This window comes from Sciurus carolinensis, chromosome 6 (assembly GCF_902686445.1).
Source record: "Sciurus carolinensis chromosome 6, mSciCar1.2, whole genome shotgun sequence".
NCBI lineage: Eukaryota > Metazoa > Chordata > Mammalia > Rodentia > Sciuridae > Sciurus > Sciurus carolinensis.
Window position 1 is genome coordinate 159,347,957 of NC_062218.1, and position 22,011 is coordinate 159,369,967.

The window sequence follows — 22,011 nt, forward strand, 5'->3', positions numbered from 1 at the left end:
TCCAAAGGTCAGTAGAACATAGGGCCAAGCCCAGAGTGGGCTCTGGTCTGAATGAAGAAAGATGCCATTTTCCACCCGGTGGGACTATAAATAAATCCATCCCCCTCATTGCAGGTGAGTGATGTCAACAGAGGCTACCACAAATTAGAGCTGCTTCTCTCTTTTCCAGACAAGTCCCTTCATCAAGCCTGTTCCAACTGGCACTTTGGTTTTCACAAACCAGAGCTGTCTCTTTCCTCTCTTCCCTCCCTCCCATCCGCTCCTTCCAAGGAAAGTCTCCGTGTAGTTGAAGCCAGGAACTCTGTGACCAGCCCAGGAGTGGCAGCTCCTCTCTGCCCTTTTCTAAGAAACAGGTAATTATCCCCGGGGTTCGGGAGCTATTTGCAGCTTTAGCAGGATACCACAGCGCTGGCCAGTACCTATTAAACCAGAGAGAGAGCGGCGTGCAGGCTGGCTGAGCAGATGCCAGGGTTCACTTCAGATGCAAGGCTCTCCAAACCTGCCTCCAGTGATGGCCTTGAGCCCTTAAAGCTGACCACAGGCCCCAGACCCAGGAGGCAATGGACAGACCAGAGTCACTGAATCTGGAACCACTGCTGATGCTGGGCAGGGGTCCACTGCTTTTGGTTAGAGTGGTAGCAACGAAAGCTTGCCAGACACTATTCTAGGTAATTTATGGATATTATGAATTCTATAAGAATCCTAGAAAACATTATTACATTCCCATTTTTATACATGTGGAAACTGAGGCTCAGGAGAGAAGTCCTCCATTTCACTTCTGGGATCTCTGCTTGTGCCAAGCCCCATCCCCATCCTCACCAACCCCCTCAAGCCCCCTGGAGTCCTAGGAAATTAAAGGGGTTAGAATTCTGGAAGTGTTGGAGACACACTGGCTCCAGGTCTGGTCAGGCCTCTGCAGATGCAGGGGATGATCTTGGGGGGTGGGAGGACAAAATAAGCCTGAGCTGGCGACAGCTCTGATGGAGCCCAGGCCTGTGAGAACGCGCTTGCTCTGTGCGCCCTGCCTCCTCCTTTCCCACAGTTGCGTCTGATGGAAGAGTTGGGTCATCCAAAAACCGGGAAGACTGTTAAGCAAGGGAAGAGCTCATGTAGGGGGAGGGAAATGGGCATGGGGACCTCTGGATGCACAGGGGTCGCCGTCCAGGCAGTGGCCGACTGGGCAGAGCAGAGGCTGGGCCGGTGCTGCATGTCAGATGGCTTAGGTCCAGGCATGCAGCTCGCTCCTGCCTGCCAGCCAGGGGTATGCTGTCCCCTCAGCCCAGAGTGCTCGCTGCTAGGTGGAAGTGCTGCTCCTTCCTTATAACCCTGTGTCCCTTCTTCCTGCCCTTCTAGCACCTGGAAGACTATTCTGAGCTCACCAAAGGATTTCATAAAGAGGAAAAGGCATCTGCCTCCACAGTGTGGTCAGGAAGATGTCGACCTCCCAGCTCACGTAGGGCTTCTCAGGGAAAGATGTCATCCTTTTTGTAATTTTTTTGTCGGGTAACATGATCTCAAATCCTTCTTTCAAGAAATGTGTTGGAGTGTCAATCAACCAATCAATCAAGCGTCAACCCACCCACTCACCCAGCCTGCCACCAGCCCTGTTCCATTCACATGCACATCCAATTATTCATCCAACTATCCATCCATCCACCTGCCCACCCACCCACTTACCCATCCAACTTTCTATCCATCCATCCATCCTCTCACCCACCTACTGACCCACCTACCCATCCATCCATCCATCCACACACCCACCCACCTACTCATCCATCCATCCCTATAACCCAGTGTGGAAGCTAGCACCTTGTACCTGGCAGGTATTGAGTAGGAGTATGCTAAACACTAAATGAAGAGAAGAAAATGAGGTGGGCATGGTGGCACGTGCCTGTAATCTCAGCTGCTCCAGGAGGCTGAGGCAGGGAGATCCTAAGTTTGAGCTCAGCCTGGGCAACTTAGTGAGACCTTGTCTCAAAGGAAGACAAAAAGGGCTGGGGTGTAGCTCAGTAGCAGAACTGGGTTCAATCCAAACACAACACAACACAACAACAACAACAACAATAAAAAACAGAGATGGGGGGAATGAAAAATATTCTTACCAGATTTCTTTTTCCCAATGTGCTCCCTGTATAGGAAAGAGGGCAAGAAAGAGCAAGGAGCTGGTTAGTACTTGCTGCGTACAGACAGGAGAACCCTGTTAGAAAACCGATTCTCCATCCCACAACGTGCCAGCGAATCAGTGAAATCCAAGCCAACCGGGCCTACGTTCTTTAAAAAAAAGAACCAATTCCTCTCAATTTTCTCCCTTTACCTGATGGGTGCTCTGGCACCCTGAGGACCAGTGTCTGCAGGCATTTACAGGGTGGAGGGCCCGGGAAGAGCTGGGGGGCCACACGAAACAGGCTTGCGCCCCGCAGTGCATGGGGTCTGGCGCCTGCCCTGGGAAGAGCAGAGGTTCTGCTGCTGATGGGGGCAGACCGTGAGCGCCAGGAAACGGCAACGCAGACACTGAAGCCGGAAGGAGTGCGGACAGCGGCGTGCTAGCGCCTCTCCCTGATGGTGACCCGGATGCCTCTGAGGCTGGAGTCCCTAGGGGGTGGTGACCGATGGCTCTCCTAGGTTGCCAGCGGGTCAGAGTCTGTACACACATCTGTACTGCAAATGCCAACAATCAGGGTTCGCACGGCACGTAAGTAAATCATCTCATTAGTGACAACGAGCAGCTTCAGTGGCGGGACGCACGCTGTGGCCACAGTGCCTCGCTCGATCGTCATGAAATGTGACCTCGGTGCCAGGGCCCCGCGAGGCACCCGCGGCTCGCTGGCTTAATACTCAGGACAACCCTGGAGGTAAGCAGGACTTCATCCCATTTCACAGCTGAGGAAAATGGGTTGGGGAAGGTTGGGTAACTTGCCCCAGGTCAACAGCTGGTAGGCGAGATGGGCTAATTCCACCTAGACTTTTAAGAATCGAGGGACGGCTGGTGCGGTGGTGCCCGCCTATCACCCCAGCTACTTGGGAAGCTGAAGCAGGAGGATCACAAGTTCAAGGCCAGCCTGGGCGACGTAGTGAGACCCTGCTTCAAAATAAAATTTAAAAAGGGCTGGGGTGTAGCTCAGGGCCTGAGGTCCTGGGTTCGGCCTGAATAAAAATATATTAAAAATGAAGAAATATCGAGAGATAATTAACCAACTGCCAAACTCATCCTTTGGAAGTACACAGTTGATTGGTTTTCAGTAGAGTCAGGAGGTTTTGCGGCCATTGCTCCTGTCTAATTCCAAAACATCTTCATAGCCCCAAAAGCAGCCAGACGCAGGCAGCAGTCACCTCCTCTTCCCGTCCTCCCAGCCGTGGACGCCACGGGTCTTCGGCTGTCACTAATGACCTGCCCGCGCCGGACACCTCCCATGAGCGGAGTCACGTCACAGTGGCTGTTGGTGTCTGGATTCTCAGGCTGGGCGTTTGCAAGGCTCAGTGTCACAGCACGAGGCTGGTCTTCACTCCTTCTAGTGGCCGAGGACACTCCACGTGCAGTGGGCCACATCTTATCATCGGTACCCTGGCTGGTGGGCGTCTGGGCTGCTCCCACTTTTTGGCTGTTAGGAGTCATGCTTCTGTGACCATCACGAGGGGGTACATCCCGAGGGTGGGACTGCCAGGTCATGTGATTGATTTAGGGCTAACTTTTTGGGATGCTTCCAGACTGTTTCCCACAGCGACTGTCTCACATTCCCACCAGCAACGTGTGAGGCCCTGCTTCCTCCACATCCTCAACGGCACTGGCTTCCCCTGTTGTGACCGTGCCAGGAGGGCAGGGCATGCGCGTGGTGTGGCTGCATCTCCTCCTAAGGATGCTGCATGAGAAGGGCCATGCTCACTGGCCCTGCTTCTTGGGAGGACGTCTGCTCGATGTCTGACTTGAAGGTCTGGGTTTTAATTGCCATGGGATGATGCTTCAGCACCCTGGGCAGGGCAGGGAGCCAAACCAACCCCAGGAACCTGGGCTATGTCTGGGAGCAGCTGCTGGCCAGGGCCTGGAGGACGCTCTCCGTGAGGAGGAACTTCTTGGCGTGGTGCAGAGAGCCAGCTCACCTTCCTTGCTCCAGCTCCTGGTGGGGACGCCGTGCCTGCACTGCCCACGTGCCCGTTTTGCAGATGGAGACACAGGCCCATAAGCTGGAGTAGCTTCTTGCCAGCCCCGGCCTCCCCTGTGGGTGCAGGATGCCCCAGCAAGGTCCTGCCAGGACGCCTCTGTATATCCGCTGCCCCCAGACTGGCAGTGGGCCCATGACGCAGGGTGCTGCTGGGCCTCCTACCCTGCTTGGCCTCCGCTGGCTGCTTTGCCATCCCGGCGGGAGCAGGGCCCGGGGCCAGGCAGCACAGCAGCAGCAGCAGGGCCTGAGGCAGGCACACTATCTTCTCTGCGACCCGCTGGGGGGCTCCCGCGACCTTTGCAGCCCTCGCCTCCCCCCAGGAACTGCCAGAAAAGACCCCATCTCAAGCCCTAACTCGGGGTTGAGCTTCTGTTCCTGACTGAGAGACCAAGCCCACTGAGTGGTCACCCCGCCCTTCATGGCGCCCTGCACCAGCCACGGGGCCAGAGACGCCCTCCGCCTCGACCGCCTGCCACCTTCCTTCCTTCCCTTCAGAGCCGGCCTCAGACGGGAAGGCGCCGCCGGGGTGCTGCGGCCGCGGGCCTCGTGCTCTGTGGCGGGAGGCTGCCTCATCTTCACGGCCAGCACCCTCTGCCAGGACCGGGAGACTGCTGAGGAGCCCAGTCACCTGTCCAAGGTCACATGGGCGGGAAGGGACGGCAAACTCTGAATCCTCCTTTCCAGGAGCCTCCTGGACCAGGCGACGCTCCTGCGAGAAGCTGTCGGTCTTCCTTCAGCGTTTCACGTGGTGCTGTACACGGCTTCCCCTTCCGCTGAGGTGACCTGAAGTCAAGCGGACCAGCTGCTTGACCCTTTCCTCGTTCCAGCAGTGCCCACCAGCCTCAGGCAACCGAGGCCACGTGGCAGCTGTGCGCAAGTTTAGGGAGCGAACATATCTGAATGAGCTGACGCTGTCCACGCTGGTCCCGTCCACGCTGGTCCCATCCACGTTGGTCCCCGTCCACGCTGGTCTCCATCCACGCTGGTCCCTGGCCACTCTGGTCCCGTCCACGCTGGTCCCCATCCACGCTGGTCCCGTCCACGCTGGTCCCCATCATCCACGCTGGTCCCCGTCCACACTGGTCCCCGTCCACGCTGGTCCCGTCCACGCTGGTCCCCATCCACGCTGGTCCCCATCCACACTGGTCCCCGTCCACACTGGTCCCCATCCACACTGGTCCCGTCCACGCTGGTCCCATCCACGCTGGTCCCGTCCACGCTGGTCCCGTCCACGCTGGTCCCCATCCACACTGGTCCCCATCCACACTGGTCCTGTCCACGCTGGTCCCGTCCACGCTGGTCCCGTCCACGCTGGTCCCGTCCACGCTGGTCCCTGCCCAGAGGCCTGGGAAGGGATGCCGTCGGGAACGGCCAGACGACGCCAGCTCCCCCTCAGCCTTCCAGGAAGGGCTCCTGTGCGAGGCGAGCATCTCCCAGGGGACCCGACTCTGCGCAGGACTTACAGCACACCAGGCAGACGACCCACTTTCTCCATCACTGTTTCCAGAGGATCGCAGAATCCACGCACCCTGGCCCCGGCTTCAGGAGAAGGGCCGTGAAAGTTGTGCCCGGCGCCCGGCTGAGCCGCGGTTCCCAGCCACGCCTCCCACTCCTGCAAAGTCAGCACAGCTGCCCCCCATGAACAGGTGAATGGCACAGGACCTGAGGAGACCCGAAATCCAGGCACCCTGGTCCCAGCACTCAGGGGAAGGACCGGCCTGCAGTTCCTGAGCACACCTGGCTCCGCGGGCGAGGCGCTGAGGTGACCTGGCCACAGTCGAGGCCGCGCGGGGCAGCCTCCACCAGGTCCAACACGTTGGTGAGTGCTGCAAGAGCAGAGCATGTGGGGTCACGGGCCCCCGGCCAGCTGCCTTCACCTGCCGAGGGGACCAGCGTGACCTCCACAGACGGCGGGCACCCCGTGGCCGGGCCTTGCAGGGACCGAACCAGTGCGATCGGGCCTGACGTGCACTGTGCTGACTCGGGACCCCGGGCTGGCCCAGCAGAGGCAGCGGGGGCAGGATCCGGGGGCTCAGAGACCAACTTACTCCTTGGGGGGATTCAGGTCCTCGGGTCTTGTCTCAAAGAACTGCAGCACCTCATCACACTGGGAGATGTAGGGGGGCAGCTGGATCAGGGCCTGGAGAAGAGACAGAGGTGAGTCCGTGGGAAGGACAGGGTGTGGGACACAGGGGACACCACGGGTCTGACTCACCAGGTGGTGCATTTTATCAAGTTCCCTGGTGATGCTGATATTTTGGCTTAAGAACACACACACACACACGCACACACACACGCAATGCATGGGTACACCTACACATATACACTGTGGGCATATCTGGACAAATTTCATGGACACACTCACAGAGTATCAGGCCACACTGTGCCTGCTAGTTTGCAAAGAGACACAACAAGCAGTGAACTCCACGCGACCTCACAGCATCCCAGCATCGAGGTGCTGGGCGCTGCGTGTCCGCGGTGCAGGGCACCAGGCTCCACCCAGCTGCCCATGGCGAACACCAGGCTCTTCCAACACACGGCACCTGCCAAGAGGCTGGATGGGGAGGGCGCAGCGCGGGGCGAGGCCTCGTCCTCCTGGCCTACCCACTGACACTGGGCACGTCCTGTGGGTTCTGTGGCCCCCGGGAGAGAAGGATCTGAGACTAGGGCCTCCCCGTCATCAGCTCAGCTTAACACATATCTACCGAAGCACCTCTGGCCCAAGTACTGGACGGGGAAGACAGGGACACGGATTGGCGGCAGCAGAGCTGCCGTGTGCACACCTTATCACAAACATGCGCCTGCCCGTGCCGTGCGTGATTTAAATAGCACAGGTGGCTGGAGGTGGCCCGGGGGTGCGAGGCGCTGGGTCCAATTCTCAGTACCCCCACCCCACAGCACAGGGGACTCAGCCAGCCTGTCATCCGCCAGTGGGGCTCTGTAGTGAGGGGGACTCTGCTCTCCCCGAAAGGGCTTGCTTCCTGCTTCCTTTCTCCCCCTCTGGCCATGCTGAGAGTGGGCCTGACGTCTGGCGTGGAAGAGAGGCGTCTGCGTTTTCTAGCATCCCGTAAAAGCCCGCCACCCCACGCCCAAACGTGCCCATCCTACAGCAGCACTGGGCGCAGATGGACCAAGGGACAGGTGTGTGGAGGTCTTCAACCGGTGCCTCACATAGGGCTGCAGGGCTGTTTGACCCTGTGTGTTTTCTCCTCCAATCAGAAGCGCTGAACTGGACGCAGGATACGAACCCACATCGTCTCCACTCCCCAGTGTGCACTCAGGGGCCCGAGCACGTTCCTGTTGTCACAGCACCACCACCTCCCGTGCCCAGGACGCTTCACATCTTGCAAAACAGAGACTCTAACCGCCAGATGACAGTGGCCCTCCAGCCCTGGCCATCTGCTGGCTGTCCCTGTGAAGTCCCTCGGGGCCCTCACCTAAGCAGGACGCACGGTACTGTCCTCCTGTGTCTGGCTGATTGCTCTCAGCACGCCCACCCACTCGAGGGCCACCCCTGCCGCAGCACGCGTGAGACCCTCTCCTTGGGCTGAATGCGGCTCCACCGTCTGTGGACGCCACACGCTGCTTCTCCACTCATCCACCGATGGACGCTGGGCTGCTGACCCTATGTGAGTTTTGACTCAGGCTCTAATTTTGTCAGATTCCCCGAGCGTGACCTGCCCCACATTCCTAGTGGAAAGACGAGACGTGAGGTCAGCACCGTGCCTGTCGCTCTCCACTCTTCCGTCCTCCTGGGATGAGGGATGTGACCTACAGAGCTCGCTGATATTTTTATTGGCCATTAAGTAGCTGCTTCTCTGCGGCCGGTCCCCGGGGCTGACCTTTTCCAGGCTGGAGGCAGAGTCCCTCCTCCACCTCCTGTTTCTAACCTTCTGCGGCAAGCGGTCATCCTGCCCAGGACGCGCTCTGTCCCAGGCCCTCTCCTTCCTCTCTGGCCTGTGGCTCTTGCAGTGGGACCCCATAACGAAGGGGCTGATGACACGCTGGACGGTGCTGTGGCCTTGCTGTGGGTGCCCACGTACCTCACGGCTCCATGGGCTGCAATCACGGCACCTCCTGAGGTTGGCTCGGCACCCGATGGCTGCCAAGTGCCCAGCGTCTGTGTCACCCGGGACAGCTGGCGCATCTTAGAGCAGGGAAATGGAGGCTCTGAGGAGGTGACCTGGACTCGAAGGACCAGGACCCGAGGGCAGGCATGGCAACGGTTCCACCGACCTCCGCCATCTGCCTCCAGAGCGCTGGGCACACGGTGACAGCGGGAGAAGAGAGAGGCCTGCCCTGCCACGTGGCCTGGCGGAGGGCAGCTAGGTGGACGTGGGCTGTGAGCTCTGAGGTGGTCCTTGACCGGGCTGGAGGGTCTTGGGAGCTCCTGCTGAAGACTGAGGCCCCAGTGGAGAAGCACGGGGAGGGACAGGAGGCCGTGGCCACCTCTGGACAGAGCCGAGCGCTCTCTGGTTTTGAGCTGCTCCTAGGGACTAACCGCCAAACCCAGTGTGGCACCTGGAAACTCACCAAGTCACCATGAAAGGAGTGCATGCTCGAGGACACCTCCCGGGTCGCAGGGCTGGCCGACCCTCACGGGACGGGGCTCAGGAGGGTGCTGCCTCTGCAGCCTGCGGCCACCCTGGGGCTGACAAAGCTCCGAGGTTCCAGCCAAGCTCCGTGGGCTTCAGAGGAGCCCTGGCCCCCCGTGGATGCGGGGACCAGGGGACAGAGTCCCGCCTGCTGCGTGCCTGATGCAGGCTCCCTTGCTTCCCGTTACTTCCTGAGCCTCAGTCATGCTCTGGGGAGTGGAGTCCCCTGCCCCCGCCTGGGCGGCCGTGCTACAGGAGCGAGGGAGGCTCCCCCGGAGTCTCTGGCTCCCTTAGGCGGCGTGCCCAGGCGAGAAAGCATCTCAGTTCTCGTTCCACCTTCTCACTCTTGCAGACCCAGGGTCTTACACACACCAGGCAGGGCTCTACCACTGAGCTACACGCCCAGCCCTAAAACATATCATGTTAAGAAGTTTAAAAAATGAGTAACACACTACAGCAGGGCGTGCACACTCATGCACAAGGGTGTCTGTGTGAGTGTGAGACTTAAGCTACACACCGGTGATGGCCAGTTAGCCCCTGAAGTCCCCTCCTTGGGAACGAATGCTCGGGAAGTGAAGGACTCTGCTCCGGGTTGGCTATGGCTTGTCCCCTCTGGAGCTCATGCTGGATTGAGCTGCCACAGTGGTGGAGTAAGGACAGGGCTCAGCTGAAGCTGCTGGGACACGGGTGGAGCTCCCAAGAGAGGAGGAGCACCACCCTCCAGCACGTGCGCGCTTGCTGTTGAGGGACTATGTTGGCCACTGTGGGGGTGGGTCACTACGACGTGAGGCCGCCCGCCATGTCTTCCTCTTCTGCACACACTGGCTTGCCCTTCGCTTCCCACTGTGAGCTGAAGAAGCAGGAGGCCTTCGCCAGCACCCTGCTCCTGGACTCCCCAGACTCTGGAGTTGTGAGCCACAGAAACCTCTTTCCTTTTAGCATTAGCCAGTCTCAGGTACTCTGCCACAGCAACAGAAAACAGACTAAGACAGGCCTTAATCCGAGGTCCTCACTGTAGAAAGGCTATTCCGAGCCCCAGCTGCCTTCTCAGAGTAGTACCACGCCTGTGTTCAGTGTATCAGTCACGAGAAAGGCCTCTTTTCCTACTAGTGAAATGTGGGATGTTTTAGAGAGAGTCCTGGGCACGTTGGCCCTTGTGTGGTAAGCCCAGCGTCACACACCCTTCAGAATTGGGGCCTGGGTGTAGGATCCTGGGGACTAGGATTAGCAGAGTCAGGTTTCCACTGTCTTTCGATGAACACAGGTTCTTAAATGTTATGTGGTCAAACAGGCCAATCTTTTAATGGCTGGTACATTTTGTACCTTTAGAAATCCCTCCGTACCTAGAGACTGTGAAGACGCTCTTCTGTTTTCGTCTTAACCCTTTCACGGTATTGCTGCTATAACCCTCATGTCTTTAATTTCCTTTTAAATGGTGCCCGCATGGCGTGAGGTGGGTCAGGCCTCGCCTTTGCCCCTCTATTGAGGAATCCAGTCCTTCCTCAATGATCCACGAAGTCGCCTCTGCTGTATCCAAGTGTCCCGAAGGGGTGTGTGTGTGTGTGTGTGTGTGTGTGTGTGATCTGCTTCCAGTTCTCAGCTGCATTCTAGTCTTTTCCATCCTGGCCAACAGCACACTATGCTAGCGCCTGTCCTTCTCTCATAGGTCAGGCAGAGCAGAAAGTTCCACCGCACACACACTGGGGGCGGAGTCTGGGGTACACACAGCCCTCTTCTCCTGAGCCTGCTGGGCGCGGCCAGCATCCGCCGCTGTACAGTTAGCTGTGAGAATTCGAGTTGGCTGAAGTCAGTTCATGGGTCACAGCCAATGCCTGAGGGTCAGAGGCATCCTCTGAAGCCTGGACAGGATGGTGGATCTGGTGACAAAAGGGATATTCCCACTCCCTCTTGCAGGGCAGGTCCCCTGAGGCTGAGCCCAGGAATGTGGCCAACCCAAACCCTCAAATATCTGCTGTTTCTTGTGATCCATTAACGGTAGGGGTACTAATTTCCACGTGGCTCTTGTGACATAAGCAGCCTCTTCGCTGTGGTTAATCCAGATGGATCTGTGTTCTTCCAGGCACCAGCCAGCTGCAGACAGCTGCTGCTCCCTCTTATTGCTTAAGGATTTCAAATTTTCTTTTCAAAATCAAATGCCCAGAGTCTGGGGCACCATGGGTAAGAGGAAAGTCTGAGTCTGGAGAGATGCTGGCTGGGGCTGGGTGAGCTGGGCCCAGGGGTGACTGCTTCCGTTCCTACAGGAACTCCCAGCTGGGTAAGGCGACCCCACAGGCCCCACGTTCCTGCCAGCAGGCCTGGACAAAGGAATACAGTTTCCAGAATGAGAATTTCTGGCTTCAGAGACTTGGAAAAGGACACAGTAAAGACCCAAGTTTTCCTCTGAGAGTTGGAAGGCAGCAATAGCATCCTTGAGGTTGGATGACTGTCCCTGCCCTTGTCCCCATTCCTTTTCGAGGACATACTTGAGAGAGATGAATCTGAATAATCTGCTTGTACCCGTCTGTTTTGTACTGCTCTAACACAATACCTGAGGCTGGGTACTTTACAAGGTGAAGAGGTGTCCCTGGCTCACAATTCTGGTGGCTGGAGGGTCCGAACAGCATGGTGCTAGCATCCTGGCAAGAGCCTGCTTCTGCATCTCGACGTGGTGAAGTGGAAAGGGAGCCAGCGCGCTGTGTAACAAGCTGCTCTGAGAACTCATTCCCTCCGAGGTGGGCGTTAACCGCTTCCTGGGGCCCAGGACCCCATTCCCTTGCACCAGGCCCTGGTTCTCAAAGGCTCACCACCTGCACACCAACACACCAGGGACCACGCTTCCAGCTCATGAGCCTCTGGGGGACACACCCAGCCAGCTCCACGCCCGCTCTGCTGGGAGCACAGGCTGCACATTCCCGCCTCCTGCATCTGCACCTTCTTAGGCCCCTGGAGCGTGAGCCTCAGGGTGCAGGAGGCGCGGGTTCAGTTCCCGACCCTGCTGGCTGTGAGGGCCTGGGACCTTCCTGGGCTCTGCCTCCTCTCCTTGGCAACAGTGAGGCCTTCGCCTCAGCCCTGCTGGAGGGATGGACGAGGTCACACCTGCAAGCGCAGACCAAGGAGTGGCTGTCCGCCCTTCCCTCACGTCCCCTGCCACGTGGTGGGGGCGGGCATCAGTGCCACAGCACCCCTCGGGTTACGGTTTTTAGATTTTACTGCAGCATGATTCACGAACCATGGAACCCGCGGCTATCAAGGCAGGACAGTGCTGCTTCCCGACGTGGGTGGTGCCCTCGTGGCCAGCACCCGGGGTAGGGCTCCCCTGGGTCTCCGACCTTTCCTCCCCCATTTGCTCTCCAGCTCTACCTCCACCGCCCAGGCCCAGGACCTGCGGGTCTGCTCCACACACTTTGTACAAATGGCATCACCGAGTGTCGTGGCTGCATCGCCTGCTTGCACTTGGCACCGGGATTCGCCGGGGCTGCCGCTTGGTCGCATCCTCACTGGTGCTACAAACACATCCCAGCCACGGGTGTGTGGGTGGCTCCCAGGCTTGGGCCATCCCGAGTCCCAGCTGCTACGAGTGCGGGCACCGAAGGCTCTGACGGAGCTCTCAGGGCTCTGGAGATCGTCCCCAGGACGGTCCTGTGACAGGGAGCTGCCCGTTTTCCAAAGCGTCTGCCCCGGGATGAGGCCCCGGGGCCTGCACCTCGCCCACGATGGCTGCCCAGGCTTGTGGCCCACCAGAGGCTGCCTCGGCATGTCCTGCTCCTGTCTGCGCTCACCTGAGCTCTACGCTGGGCATCCTGCCCCGGTCCCTGCGAGCCGTCCCTGTCCTCCGAGGGAAGAGAGCCCTCTCCATTTTAAAGCTGGTTTGCCTTTTTCTGCTTCGGGTGTTGGCAGCTCGTCTCACCCTCTCACCCGCTCTACCGTGTGAAGACGCTCTCTCTGGCCCGAGGCACGTCTCTCCACTGTCTTGACGGCATCTTTTGAGGCAAAACAGTTTTAAGTGGACCTGGTGGAGTCAATCTATCAGTTTTTCTTTTAGGCCTGTTACTCTTGGTGTCGTATCGGAGGAGCCCCTGCCGAGCCCCGGGTCACGAAGGCTTTCTCCTGGGAGCGCCTGTACTTGGGTTGATTTGGTCCAAGGTCCTTATTTCTGGCTACCTCCTCCCCATCCCTTAATTCACATATTACCTAAGTCCCGGTCCCCAGTGCCTCGGAGGTGACGTACCTGGAGGTAGACAGGGCCTTTAAAGAGGCAATTTAAGTCATTAGGGATGGTCCTTCACCCAGTGTAACTGGTGTCTATGAGAAGAGAGATCAGGGTAGGGACCGGGGCAGAGAAAAGGTCACACGAAGTGACAGGAGGAAGCTCTCTACAGGCCAAAGGAGGCGGCCTGGAAACCTGCTGCTCAGATTCCAGCCTCCAGAACCACGGGGACGTGGATTTCTGTTGTTTAAGCCACGCGGTCTGGGACAACTTGTTACGCAGCCCCGGAAACCAGAGTGATGCAGCCCGCCGACTGCTTGTAAAGACCCCTGTCCTCCTGTCCCTGTCTTGGCACCTCCACTGGATACTGACAGCAAGTATTCTGCATGAGCTCCTCTCCAGACCCTCAGTGCTGTCCCCCGACCTAGGCGCTCACCCCCACGTCAGGGCCAGCCCACCTCCATCACTGCAGCTGTGCAGGAAGCCGTGGAGATGGCGAGCGCGGCTTATGACTCTTCTTCTCCCCCAGTGGTTTGATTAGCCGAGGTCTTTTCCAACGCGTATCCTTAAGGATCAGCTTGTCAATTCTACCAAAAAGCCCTACGGGATTTCAACAGGAGTCACACTTGACACAGATCCGCTGGGAGAACTGTCTCGGCGTTGGTCTTCCGATCCTCGAGCACGGATGCCACCTGTTCGCTGAGATCTTTGATTTCCCTTGGCAAAGCTTTGTGGTTTCAGTGTAAACTCTGGCGCTTCTTTTTATTGAAGGCTTTTCCTAAGTATTTTATTCCTTCTGATGCTATGGTGAGTGGAACTGTTAATTCCAAGTCTGGATTATTCATTCGTGGATTATATAAATGCCAGTGAATTCAGTATATTCATCTTGCACCCTGGGGTCTCCCAAGCTCACTTCCTAGTTGTGTATTTTGTGTGTGGATCTCTTGACGGTCTACATAGAGACTCGTGCCACCTGAGGGTCACGGCAATTTCACGCCTTTCTTTCCAACCTGGATCCTTTCCTCTTTCTTGTGTGCTCACACTGGTCTGCCTCTTCAGTAACAGGTGGCGAGCGTTAACATATTCGCTTTCTTCCCCATCTAAGGTGCAAATCACTCAGCTCTCCATTTTTAAGGCATCTCCTGTTTATCCCCAATCTCACAGCTATTTAAGTTGGAGAAGTGAATACTAAGAGAAACTAAATGAATACATATATATTTCTTTCCTGACCACAGACTCTGATAAAATGAAATACAACCTAAGGCAGGCACCTAGTTTTAAACACTCAAGGGATAGGAAGCCCGCCACACCACCTGACAGCAGGCTGGCTGCAAAACTTCTCAAATGGTCACACACAGTGGAATACTACAGTCATTAAAGTAAGCTCAAGGGGATTTCTACTAACATGGGGACATTCTTACATCACAACAGCAAGACAAAAAGTAGCAGAAAGTACACACACAGGGTAGTCTCAATACCATGAAGAGGAGCCCACACGGAGAAAAGACGGCACGGAAGCACCTAAAACCCTTGACAGCTGTTGCCTCTGGGCTGAGGGGTCAAGGGTGATTTCTCCCTCGTTATTACATTTCTTTCAATCGTACAACATCTTTCACCATGAGTGTCTTGTAGCCAGAAAAGGAATACAAAACAAAAACCCGCTCCACCCCGGGGCCTGTGCTTCCCAGCCTCACCTTGCAGTATTCGTCGATGGGTATCAGGCGTTTGACTGCCACGTCCCGGATGTGGCTTCTCCGGAAGAGGATCTTGCCTGCAGGAGAGGAGAACGCGGGCTGAGCCGTCAGCAGCCCGGGAGCGGGTGGAGAGGCTGTTGGGGTGGGCTAGGTGGCACGTAGCTCCTGCCTGGGGACTTCCACACAGCCGGGGGCCCACGAGTGGCCCCAGGCCCAGCTCACGGCTGCAGCGCAGGACGGGGCGAGTGCACGTGAGGCTCGAGGAATTCATGAAGAGTTCCTGAACATTTTACCGACACGCAGTAACTACGTTTGTGGGGACCGTGTGACATTGCCACCCGTGCCCGCCGCTGCGAACCAGAGCTGGGTGTCAGCCCAGGCGCCATGGCAGACACCTGCCGTTTCTTTGCCCAGGGAGCGTGCAAAATCCTCTCCGCTGGCTTTGTTGACGCGTGCGCCTCTCCGCTGTCACCCACAGCTGCCTGCTGTACAGAGCACGAGGAGCGGCCCTCCTGGCCTGTGCCCCGCCACCCTCCCGGGGTCTCCTGGCCGTTTCCCGCTCTCCTCGTGCCCAGGAGAACACGCAGGTCTGACGCCAGCAGGTACGTTCTGATGAGCCCTGGAAGGCTCCCACCCAGAGGGACCAAGGGCGGTGACCGTGGGGGTCCTGGGCCAGGGGCGCAGTGGCCGTCCAGGTCCACTGGCCCCAACAGTCCAGCGCCCACTCGCCTTCTGCCCCGCCTCCCGTCCCCCAGCGTCCATGCCCTCATGACCCTGCACCTTCCTGGGCCACCCGAGCTTAGAGAAGCAAATCCAGAACAGGCATCGAAGGTCCTCTGAGGTCGGGACAGCACTGTCAGCTCCTTGGGGCTTTCCCCAAGGTTTCTACCATGAACTGTTGCTGCTCCCAGAATCAGAAAAATTCCGGATCATTTGCGGGGGTGTGGGACCCAATTACGTGGCACAGGGAAGGAGGAGCGTGTCTTCCCTCGGTCACTCGCCGCAGCCTCAGCGGGGCTGTGTCAGCGCAGGGGCCACAGGGAGACAGCACAGCGTGTTCCCAGCATGGAGGGACCTGCTGGTGCGCTGTGGGGCACCACAGCCCTTCCCTGGGCAGGCCTGCCCGCCCTGCTGACACTTCGGTGTCCTAGTCTCAGACCCAGATAAAGCGGGGGCTTCGCCGTGATGACCAAGGACCCGCTGGTTCTCACTGGCCCTGCGGGTGGGACTCTTTAATCTAGAACCCCAGGAGGGTCCCCGCCTCTGGGAGAAACCAGGACCGTCCTCCTGAAGAGCAGCCCGCGTGGCGAGGCCCTGCCCCCTCGCTGACTTCTGCAGGGGAGGGGACTCCCTGACCAGTAAGAGTTTGGCTCTGTTTTGGTACCATTTCCCCTTTGTGGCCCAGGGGACAGTGGAGGGCAGTGTGCCGGCCTCTTACTGACAGGCTGTCAGCAGGCTCCAAGTGTTCACAGCCAGCACGGGGCAGCGCTGGCCCTGGTGAAAAGCAAGCTCGTCCCCGTCACGGGACCACTTCAGAACTCGAGGCTGAGGACCCGCCCCGGCTCAGCCCTGTTGCTGAAAGAGGACAGAAAACCCAGGCGCCTCCAAGGCTCCCTGGGGGTGTGACACAGGCACCAGAGTTCCACTCCTGTCCCAGCAAGGACATGGGACAGGGCTGCTGGGGAGGCCCGAGGCCCATCCCAGGGCTGCCTCTGCCGCCGTGAGGCCTTGAGGAATGTGGTCCTCTCAGAGCCTCCGTCTCCTCTACAGATGGGAACCCAGCCCTGTGGTCTCGGAAGTAGTGGGAGGACACTCCCAGCATGGGGCTGGCCCTTAGAAGGTGCGCACAAAGGAATCATGACGTGCTTTTCCTTTTAAAGAGCAGTCTGGGTGATACTGCGGGGCTCTGCTGTTAGGAGCACACCATCTTCCTCCAGGCGTCTGCTTGGGCCCAGCCTCTGGCAGGCCCTTCGCAAAGCCACAGCAGAGGAGAGGCGCCCAGGTGGGGGTCAGAGCCACAGGGCCAGTGGGCTCTGGAGCCCCCTGGCCAGCACCTGCCTGGTGAAGGGCCTGGGCGCAGTGGCCCCTGCCGCCTCCGTGGATCAGGGCCTGGGGTGCGCCTGCCGCTCACTGGCGTGGAAGGGGTGGGTGTCTGGGCGAGGACTCTGCTCGGCGTGGAGGAAGGCCAAACTGTACTTCTTATTTTCCAAGCGGCCTCCTCTGCCAACTTGGCGTCCCCAGCCCCTGCCGGGATGGAGAGCGGCGGCCCCTCCCCCGGCCTTTGTGCTCGCATGAGACGCGCTTTGTTCTGCTGACAAGGCAGTCTGCACGGAGGGACCAGGGAGAGGGGGCTGTGCGTCCAGCCCTGGGCCCCCGCCTCTGGGAGCAGCAGAGAAAGGGGTTCAGAAGGGAGGTGCTGGGGTCCTGGGGCCCAAGGGGACCTCTGCAAGCCACAAGGGGTGCCCTGAGCAGGGACAAAGGGGCCGAGTCCAGGGGAGGAGTGTTTTCACTAAGTCTTGGGTGGGAAAGGATTACGTAACTGCGAAAGCGTCCAAGCGCCTGGGAGAGGGTCCGGCTCAAGTTCTTTTCTTGGGAAGTTTCTCCAGAGCTGCTTTTGCCTTTTGTGCAGAAAAAAGCTCTAACTTATTGCTTTTCTTTCCTTTCTTGAAGAAAACCCTATACTTAGAGCTCAGTTTAACTTGACTGTCACTGAAGTCCTTGATGGTTTAAGGGCAGCTCTAACGTAAGAGGGGCTGGGGGCTGGCTCAGTCGGCAGAGTGCTTGCTTTGCAAGCACAGGCCCTGGGTTTGATCCCCAGCACCAAAAACAACAACAAAAGCAAAAATTAAACTAACATAAGAGGTCATAAAATCCCCAGAGAATGTCCCAGGACCCTGTCCACAGAGCACCTTGCGAGGCAGGGGCCACTGCTCCCCTTTAAAGAAGTGGACACTGAGGCCCCAGGCAGCCCTGCTCAAAGCCCTGGGGTTGGGCCTGTGCTCTGTGGCCTCAGGGCATCTGTCTGGCAGACAAGCCTGTTCCCGGGTTTCCTCCAGCAGGAAAGGGATTCCGGCAGTGCCTGGCTTTCCCAGGGCCGGGGACCTGAGGTGCCAGCTCTTCAGGCCAAGGGCTCTGGCAGCGGGGGCGTGGGAAACCATCCGCCCTGTCTCCACACCCACCGGAGGTGCCGGCATCTGAAGAACCCACCATGTCCTGCATGGAGGGACGGGAGGACGGTGCTCCTGTGGCCCGTGACTGTTCCCTTGTCTGAAACAGGAAGGCCTCCGTGGCCCTCCGGCTGCCACACCTGTGACCGGGGTGCTGCTGCTGACCATCTGCCCTGCGTCTGCACCTCCTCCTGAGCCTATCCTCAAGTGCCTTCATTAGCTCTGATTTGTGAACGAAGAATAAACTCAATGCGCCTGTCATTCAAAGTAGGTGTCCCCACGGTGGTGACTGTAGTCCCAGCCATCCGGGAGGCTGAAGTGGGAGGAAGGGCCCTTGAGCCCAGCATTTGGGAGCAGTCTGAACAAAATAGGGAAACCCCATGCCCTTCAGGAAAAGAGGTGGAGAGTAGCGCCCGGGCGTCCTGAGTGCAGGCGTGGAGCCAGCCATACCCGTGTCTGAACCCCAGCTCTGCTAGCTGTGCAAGCACTGCTGGCTTTTCTGAGCCTCGGTTTCCTAATCTGTGGAATGGGCGGAGGCATCTAGAAAGTGGTCCCTCCTGGACGGTGCTACCTGGACTTCAAGGAAGACGACTGGCTTAGATGACCCCTTCTTTCGGCTGCAGCCTCGGCGCTGTTCCTGGTGTTTTCTGGGGACGGGACACTGAACGCCTTGAGAACAGGGATAGGCCCAGTTGCTTTCAGTCCTCCCCAGCATCTGGCCTGACCCTGGTCCTCAGGAGGTAATGGCAGCTGTGGCACAGACAGGCAGATTCCTAGAGGGACCCCACGGTGTCCTCCCTCGTCCCGGATCCTGTGCCCACGATGAGACATCATAGGCCTTAAGCTCCCCTTCAGGGACAGATCGCCCGGGTCAGCCAGGTGACCCATGAGCCCTGCCAGGCAGACCGTGTTCTCCGACGGTGGCAGACGGGATGTCTGAGGGATCCCCCGTGGCGGGCCCGAAGAGAGAGGGCCACGTGCCGAGAGGCCACGTGCCGAGAGGGCAGGCAGACACCGTGGGGCCCAGCAGCCAGCCAGCAGGCCAGCGGGGTGCACCAGGAGGGACCGAGGAGAGCAGTGCACTCCCCAGACGCCAGGCCAGACGCGGCCAGCCGGCACCTGGACGCTGGCCTCCAGGCCCTAACCAGAGCCAGCCCAGCGGCCTGCAGGCTGCCTGCAGGACTGAGGGAATCGTGGGCGTCACTCAGGGCTGCCAAGCGGGTGTCTGTGGGGCAGGGGAAATGAGCGTGGCGGCCGGGCAGCTGGGCAGCAGCGGGCGGAGCCTCGCTCCACCGAGGCTCTTGGCCCAGTGAGCCCCGTTTTCGGGCCGGAGGTGAGGCTCGGTGGTGCCCAGGGAACAGGTAGCCCGTGTCCTGGGCACTCATTTCCACCCACGACCGAGACTCCGGTCAGTGGGCCAGCGTCCCCTGATGGAGGGGGAGGGGCTCGGGAGCCGTCCTGGGAGGCCTGGAGCTGCTCGGCAGTCCCCAGCCTCGGTCCCCGGGGTCCCGTCTGAGCCTGCACGTCACCCACCTGGCAGGAAGGGGATGATGCGCTGTTTGGGGTCCTTCTGTCCTCCTTCCATGGGAAATTTGTCCAACATCTGCATCTGAAGGCGAGAGAACACCAAACACTCGAGACCTCCCGTGACACCACGGGGCGCCTCTGCCCAGAGGGCTCGTGGGAAACAGGAGACCCGCACGGCAGCGCGCTCCGCCCGGCTCCTCAGCACCCAGGTGCAGGGAGGGGACTTCAGGCACCGCCCGGCCCAGGAAAGCAGTGCCCTACAGCCACCGCTGCGGACGTGGAGCCCAGACGGCAAGAGCTGCTCCCGGCTTCCCGGAGCTTCCTGCCCTGAGACTCGAAGGAAGTGCAGACGCCACCCTCTGGGGCACCAGGATTTCAGGGACAGGGGGTCGTCCTGCTTCCCAGAGCTGCCAGGTTGTGTCAAGGAGCAAACCACAACAGGATCGGTTAGGTCTCGCCTGTGACGCCATCGCAGCCGCTGGACCCAAGAACTGCCCAGCAGCTCAGCGGACAGCAGGGTGCCTGGCTGTGCTGGCTGTGGGCACAGCGAGGAAGACGGTGGTCTGGAGGAGGCCGAAATGTCAACTGGCAACGGCCAGGAGGTGTAGGAGGCACCGGGAGACAGAGGGGAGGAGAGGGATGGGCACAGACCGCGACGAACCAAGACCTTCCAGCGTCCAACGCATTGGACACTTTCAAGATGCATGTGGAGCTCCTCACCGATGTTCAGAACCCAAGGTCTGCCACTTACCCAGGGGCCTCTGGGGAGAGCCTTGGCCTGGAGGCCTCACTTCAAGTCTGCCATAATGGCGTCACCCTGTGGCTTCACTCCACGGGTTGGAGCTGGGCTGTGGCGGTCACTGCTGCTGTCCCCACATATTTCTGGTGACTAGGAGGTAGTTTGCACCTCCCCTTCCCCTGGTGCTGGGCCAATCCTGTGCCATCAGAAGGTACATGCAAGCGTGGAGGCTTATGACTGGCAAGTGGTGTGCCACCTTCTATTTCCCTCTGACAGGGGGACAGCCACACTCCTGAGAATGACTTCTCTGCCAGCTGGGGTCCTGGGGTGAGGGTCCAGAGCCCCCAGCAACCTCTGATGCCACGTTGCTGGAGTGAGACCCAACAACGTGCCCTGTTGTCTAGTGAGGTTACTTGTTGTAGCAGCAGGTCCTGAGCTACCCTGACTAGTACGTGGGTCAAGAAGCCAAAGCAGACAGGGAGGGAGTCCTGAGCCTCCCAAAGGAATGGCTAGCAAGTGAAAAGTTTGCCCACCATTGCATTTCAAGGAAAAGGCCAGTCTGCCTCTCAGATCTGTCCCTCTGATAGAATGGAAGCAGTCTGGAAAAGTCAGGAAGGAATGAGAATAGCTGTTTTGCGGACCTTTTGCAAGGAACAGTGGTTCCCCAGGTGGAAGAGAAAAGAGAAGCCTCCGCTGAGTATCTCCTCTACGCCAGGCATGCGCTAGGTTCTCAGGAACGCTCAGGGGCTGGGGTGTAGCTCAGGGGTCGAGTGCGGCCTGGCCCTCGCGAGGCCCTGCGTTTGATGCGCACACCACGTGCACACACGTACGCTCATGGAATCCTTAGGACACTCCTTCAGCATGGACACCAGGCGGCAGGGCCAGAGATGGAAGCCCACCCACCGCTGTCGCCTGCCCCCACCCTTGGTGCTAAGGAGACAGTTGTACAGGAGATGGAGTTTCCTCAGGCTGAGTCCCTGCCCCTTCTGAGCTTTAATACGACGCCCCGGAGAGGTGGCAGCCTCAGCGTGGCTGGGATCGCAGGCCTGACCCAGCAGCCTGGCTCAACACCTCGTCCCTGGCTTTTTTTCCTTGTGCCAAGGGCAGAACGCAGGGCCTCGGGCGCGCGGTGAGAACACGCCACCAGCCCCAGTGTCTGTGAATTTATTTGTAGCTTTTGATTGTTGGCCCTATTCTCATCTGTGTGGGGACGGGGTAACACTTGGTCCACTGTCCTTCACAGACTGGTGAGACCACTCTGGGGCCTGTCTGGAAAAGGCAGGCTTCCTCTCGAGCTCAAGAGCTCTTCAGCACCAGCACATAATAGGCACTCAATAAAACGGACAGAACCAGATGCCGAGTGGGGAGGCAGGGTACGGGAATGCTCTGTGCTCTCTAGTCGCCTCTGCTGCGAACCTACAACAACTCTCAATGTAAAGTTCGTTAATGCTAAAAAATGGCTGCATGGATGACCGCGTGGAGAGCAGGGGTGGAGCTTCAGGAGACGCTGCCCAGAACCCCATGACCAGTATTCAGGTCGCTCTCACAGAACGCGACGGTGATCGAGCCGACCCTGCGTGGCTGTCCCCGGACCTCACACCCGAGTGCATCTGACCTTCACAGCAAGCCTAGGAAACAAGCGCCAGGTCCCAGTCACAGGTGGGGAGGACGGAGCAGAGGGCGGTGACCTTCCAGGGTCACAGAGCGCAGCGGGGTGCCACCGACTCAGCACCCTGGCCTGAGGCCCATTCTCCTTCCCGAGAGCCCTCTGAGGTGGCCTTGGATGTCACATGCACACCAACAGGGCCAGCAGAGGTCAGTTCCGGGCCCGAGCCTGTGAGCAGGGCGCTGCCACGATCCACCAGCCCGAGGCAGAGCCTGGCGGATTCCGGGAGCCGCCTGACTCGTCTCCTTTTCCCTCCCCG

At 58.9% G+C, this 22,011-nt stretch overlaps 1 protein-coding gene across 2 annotated transcripts in view; it reads right to left on the minus strand.

The window, feature by feature from the left end:
• Sh3pxd2b (SH3 and PX domains 2B) overlaps positions 1–22,011 on the minus strand; it is an 83,390-nt gene that overhangs the window by 26,068 nt on the left and 35,311 nt on the right. For both annotated transcript variants that reach the window (XM_047556202.1, XM_047556201.1), the window contains exons 3-6: positions 19,354–19,429; positions 14,654–14,730; positions 6,206–6,297; positions 2,103–2,128 (exon numbers count right to left, since the gene is read on the minus strand). In XM_047556202.1, the coding sequence (XP_047412158.1) occupies positions 2,103–2,128; positions 6,206–6,297; positions 14,654–14,730; positions 19,354–19,429 (271 nt within the window). The remainder of the gene's footprint in view (positions 1–2,102; positions 2,129–6,205; positions 6,298–14,653; positions 14,731–19,353; positions 19,430–22,011) is intronic.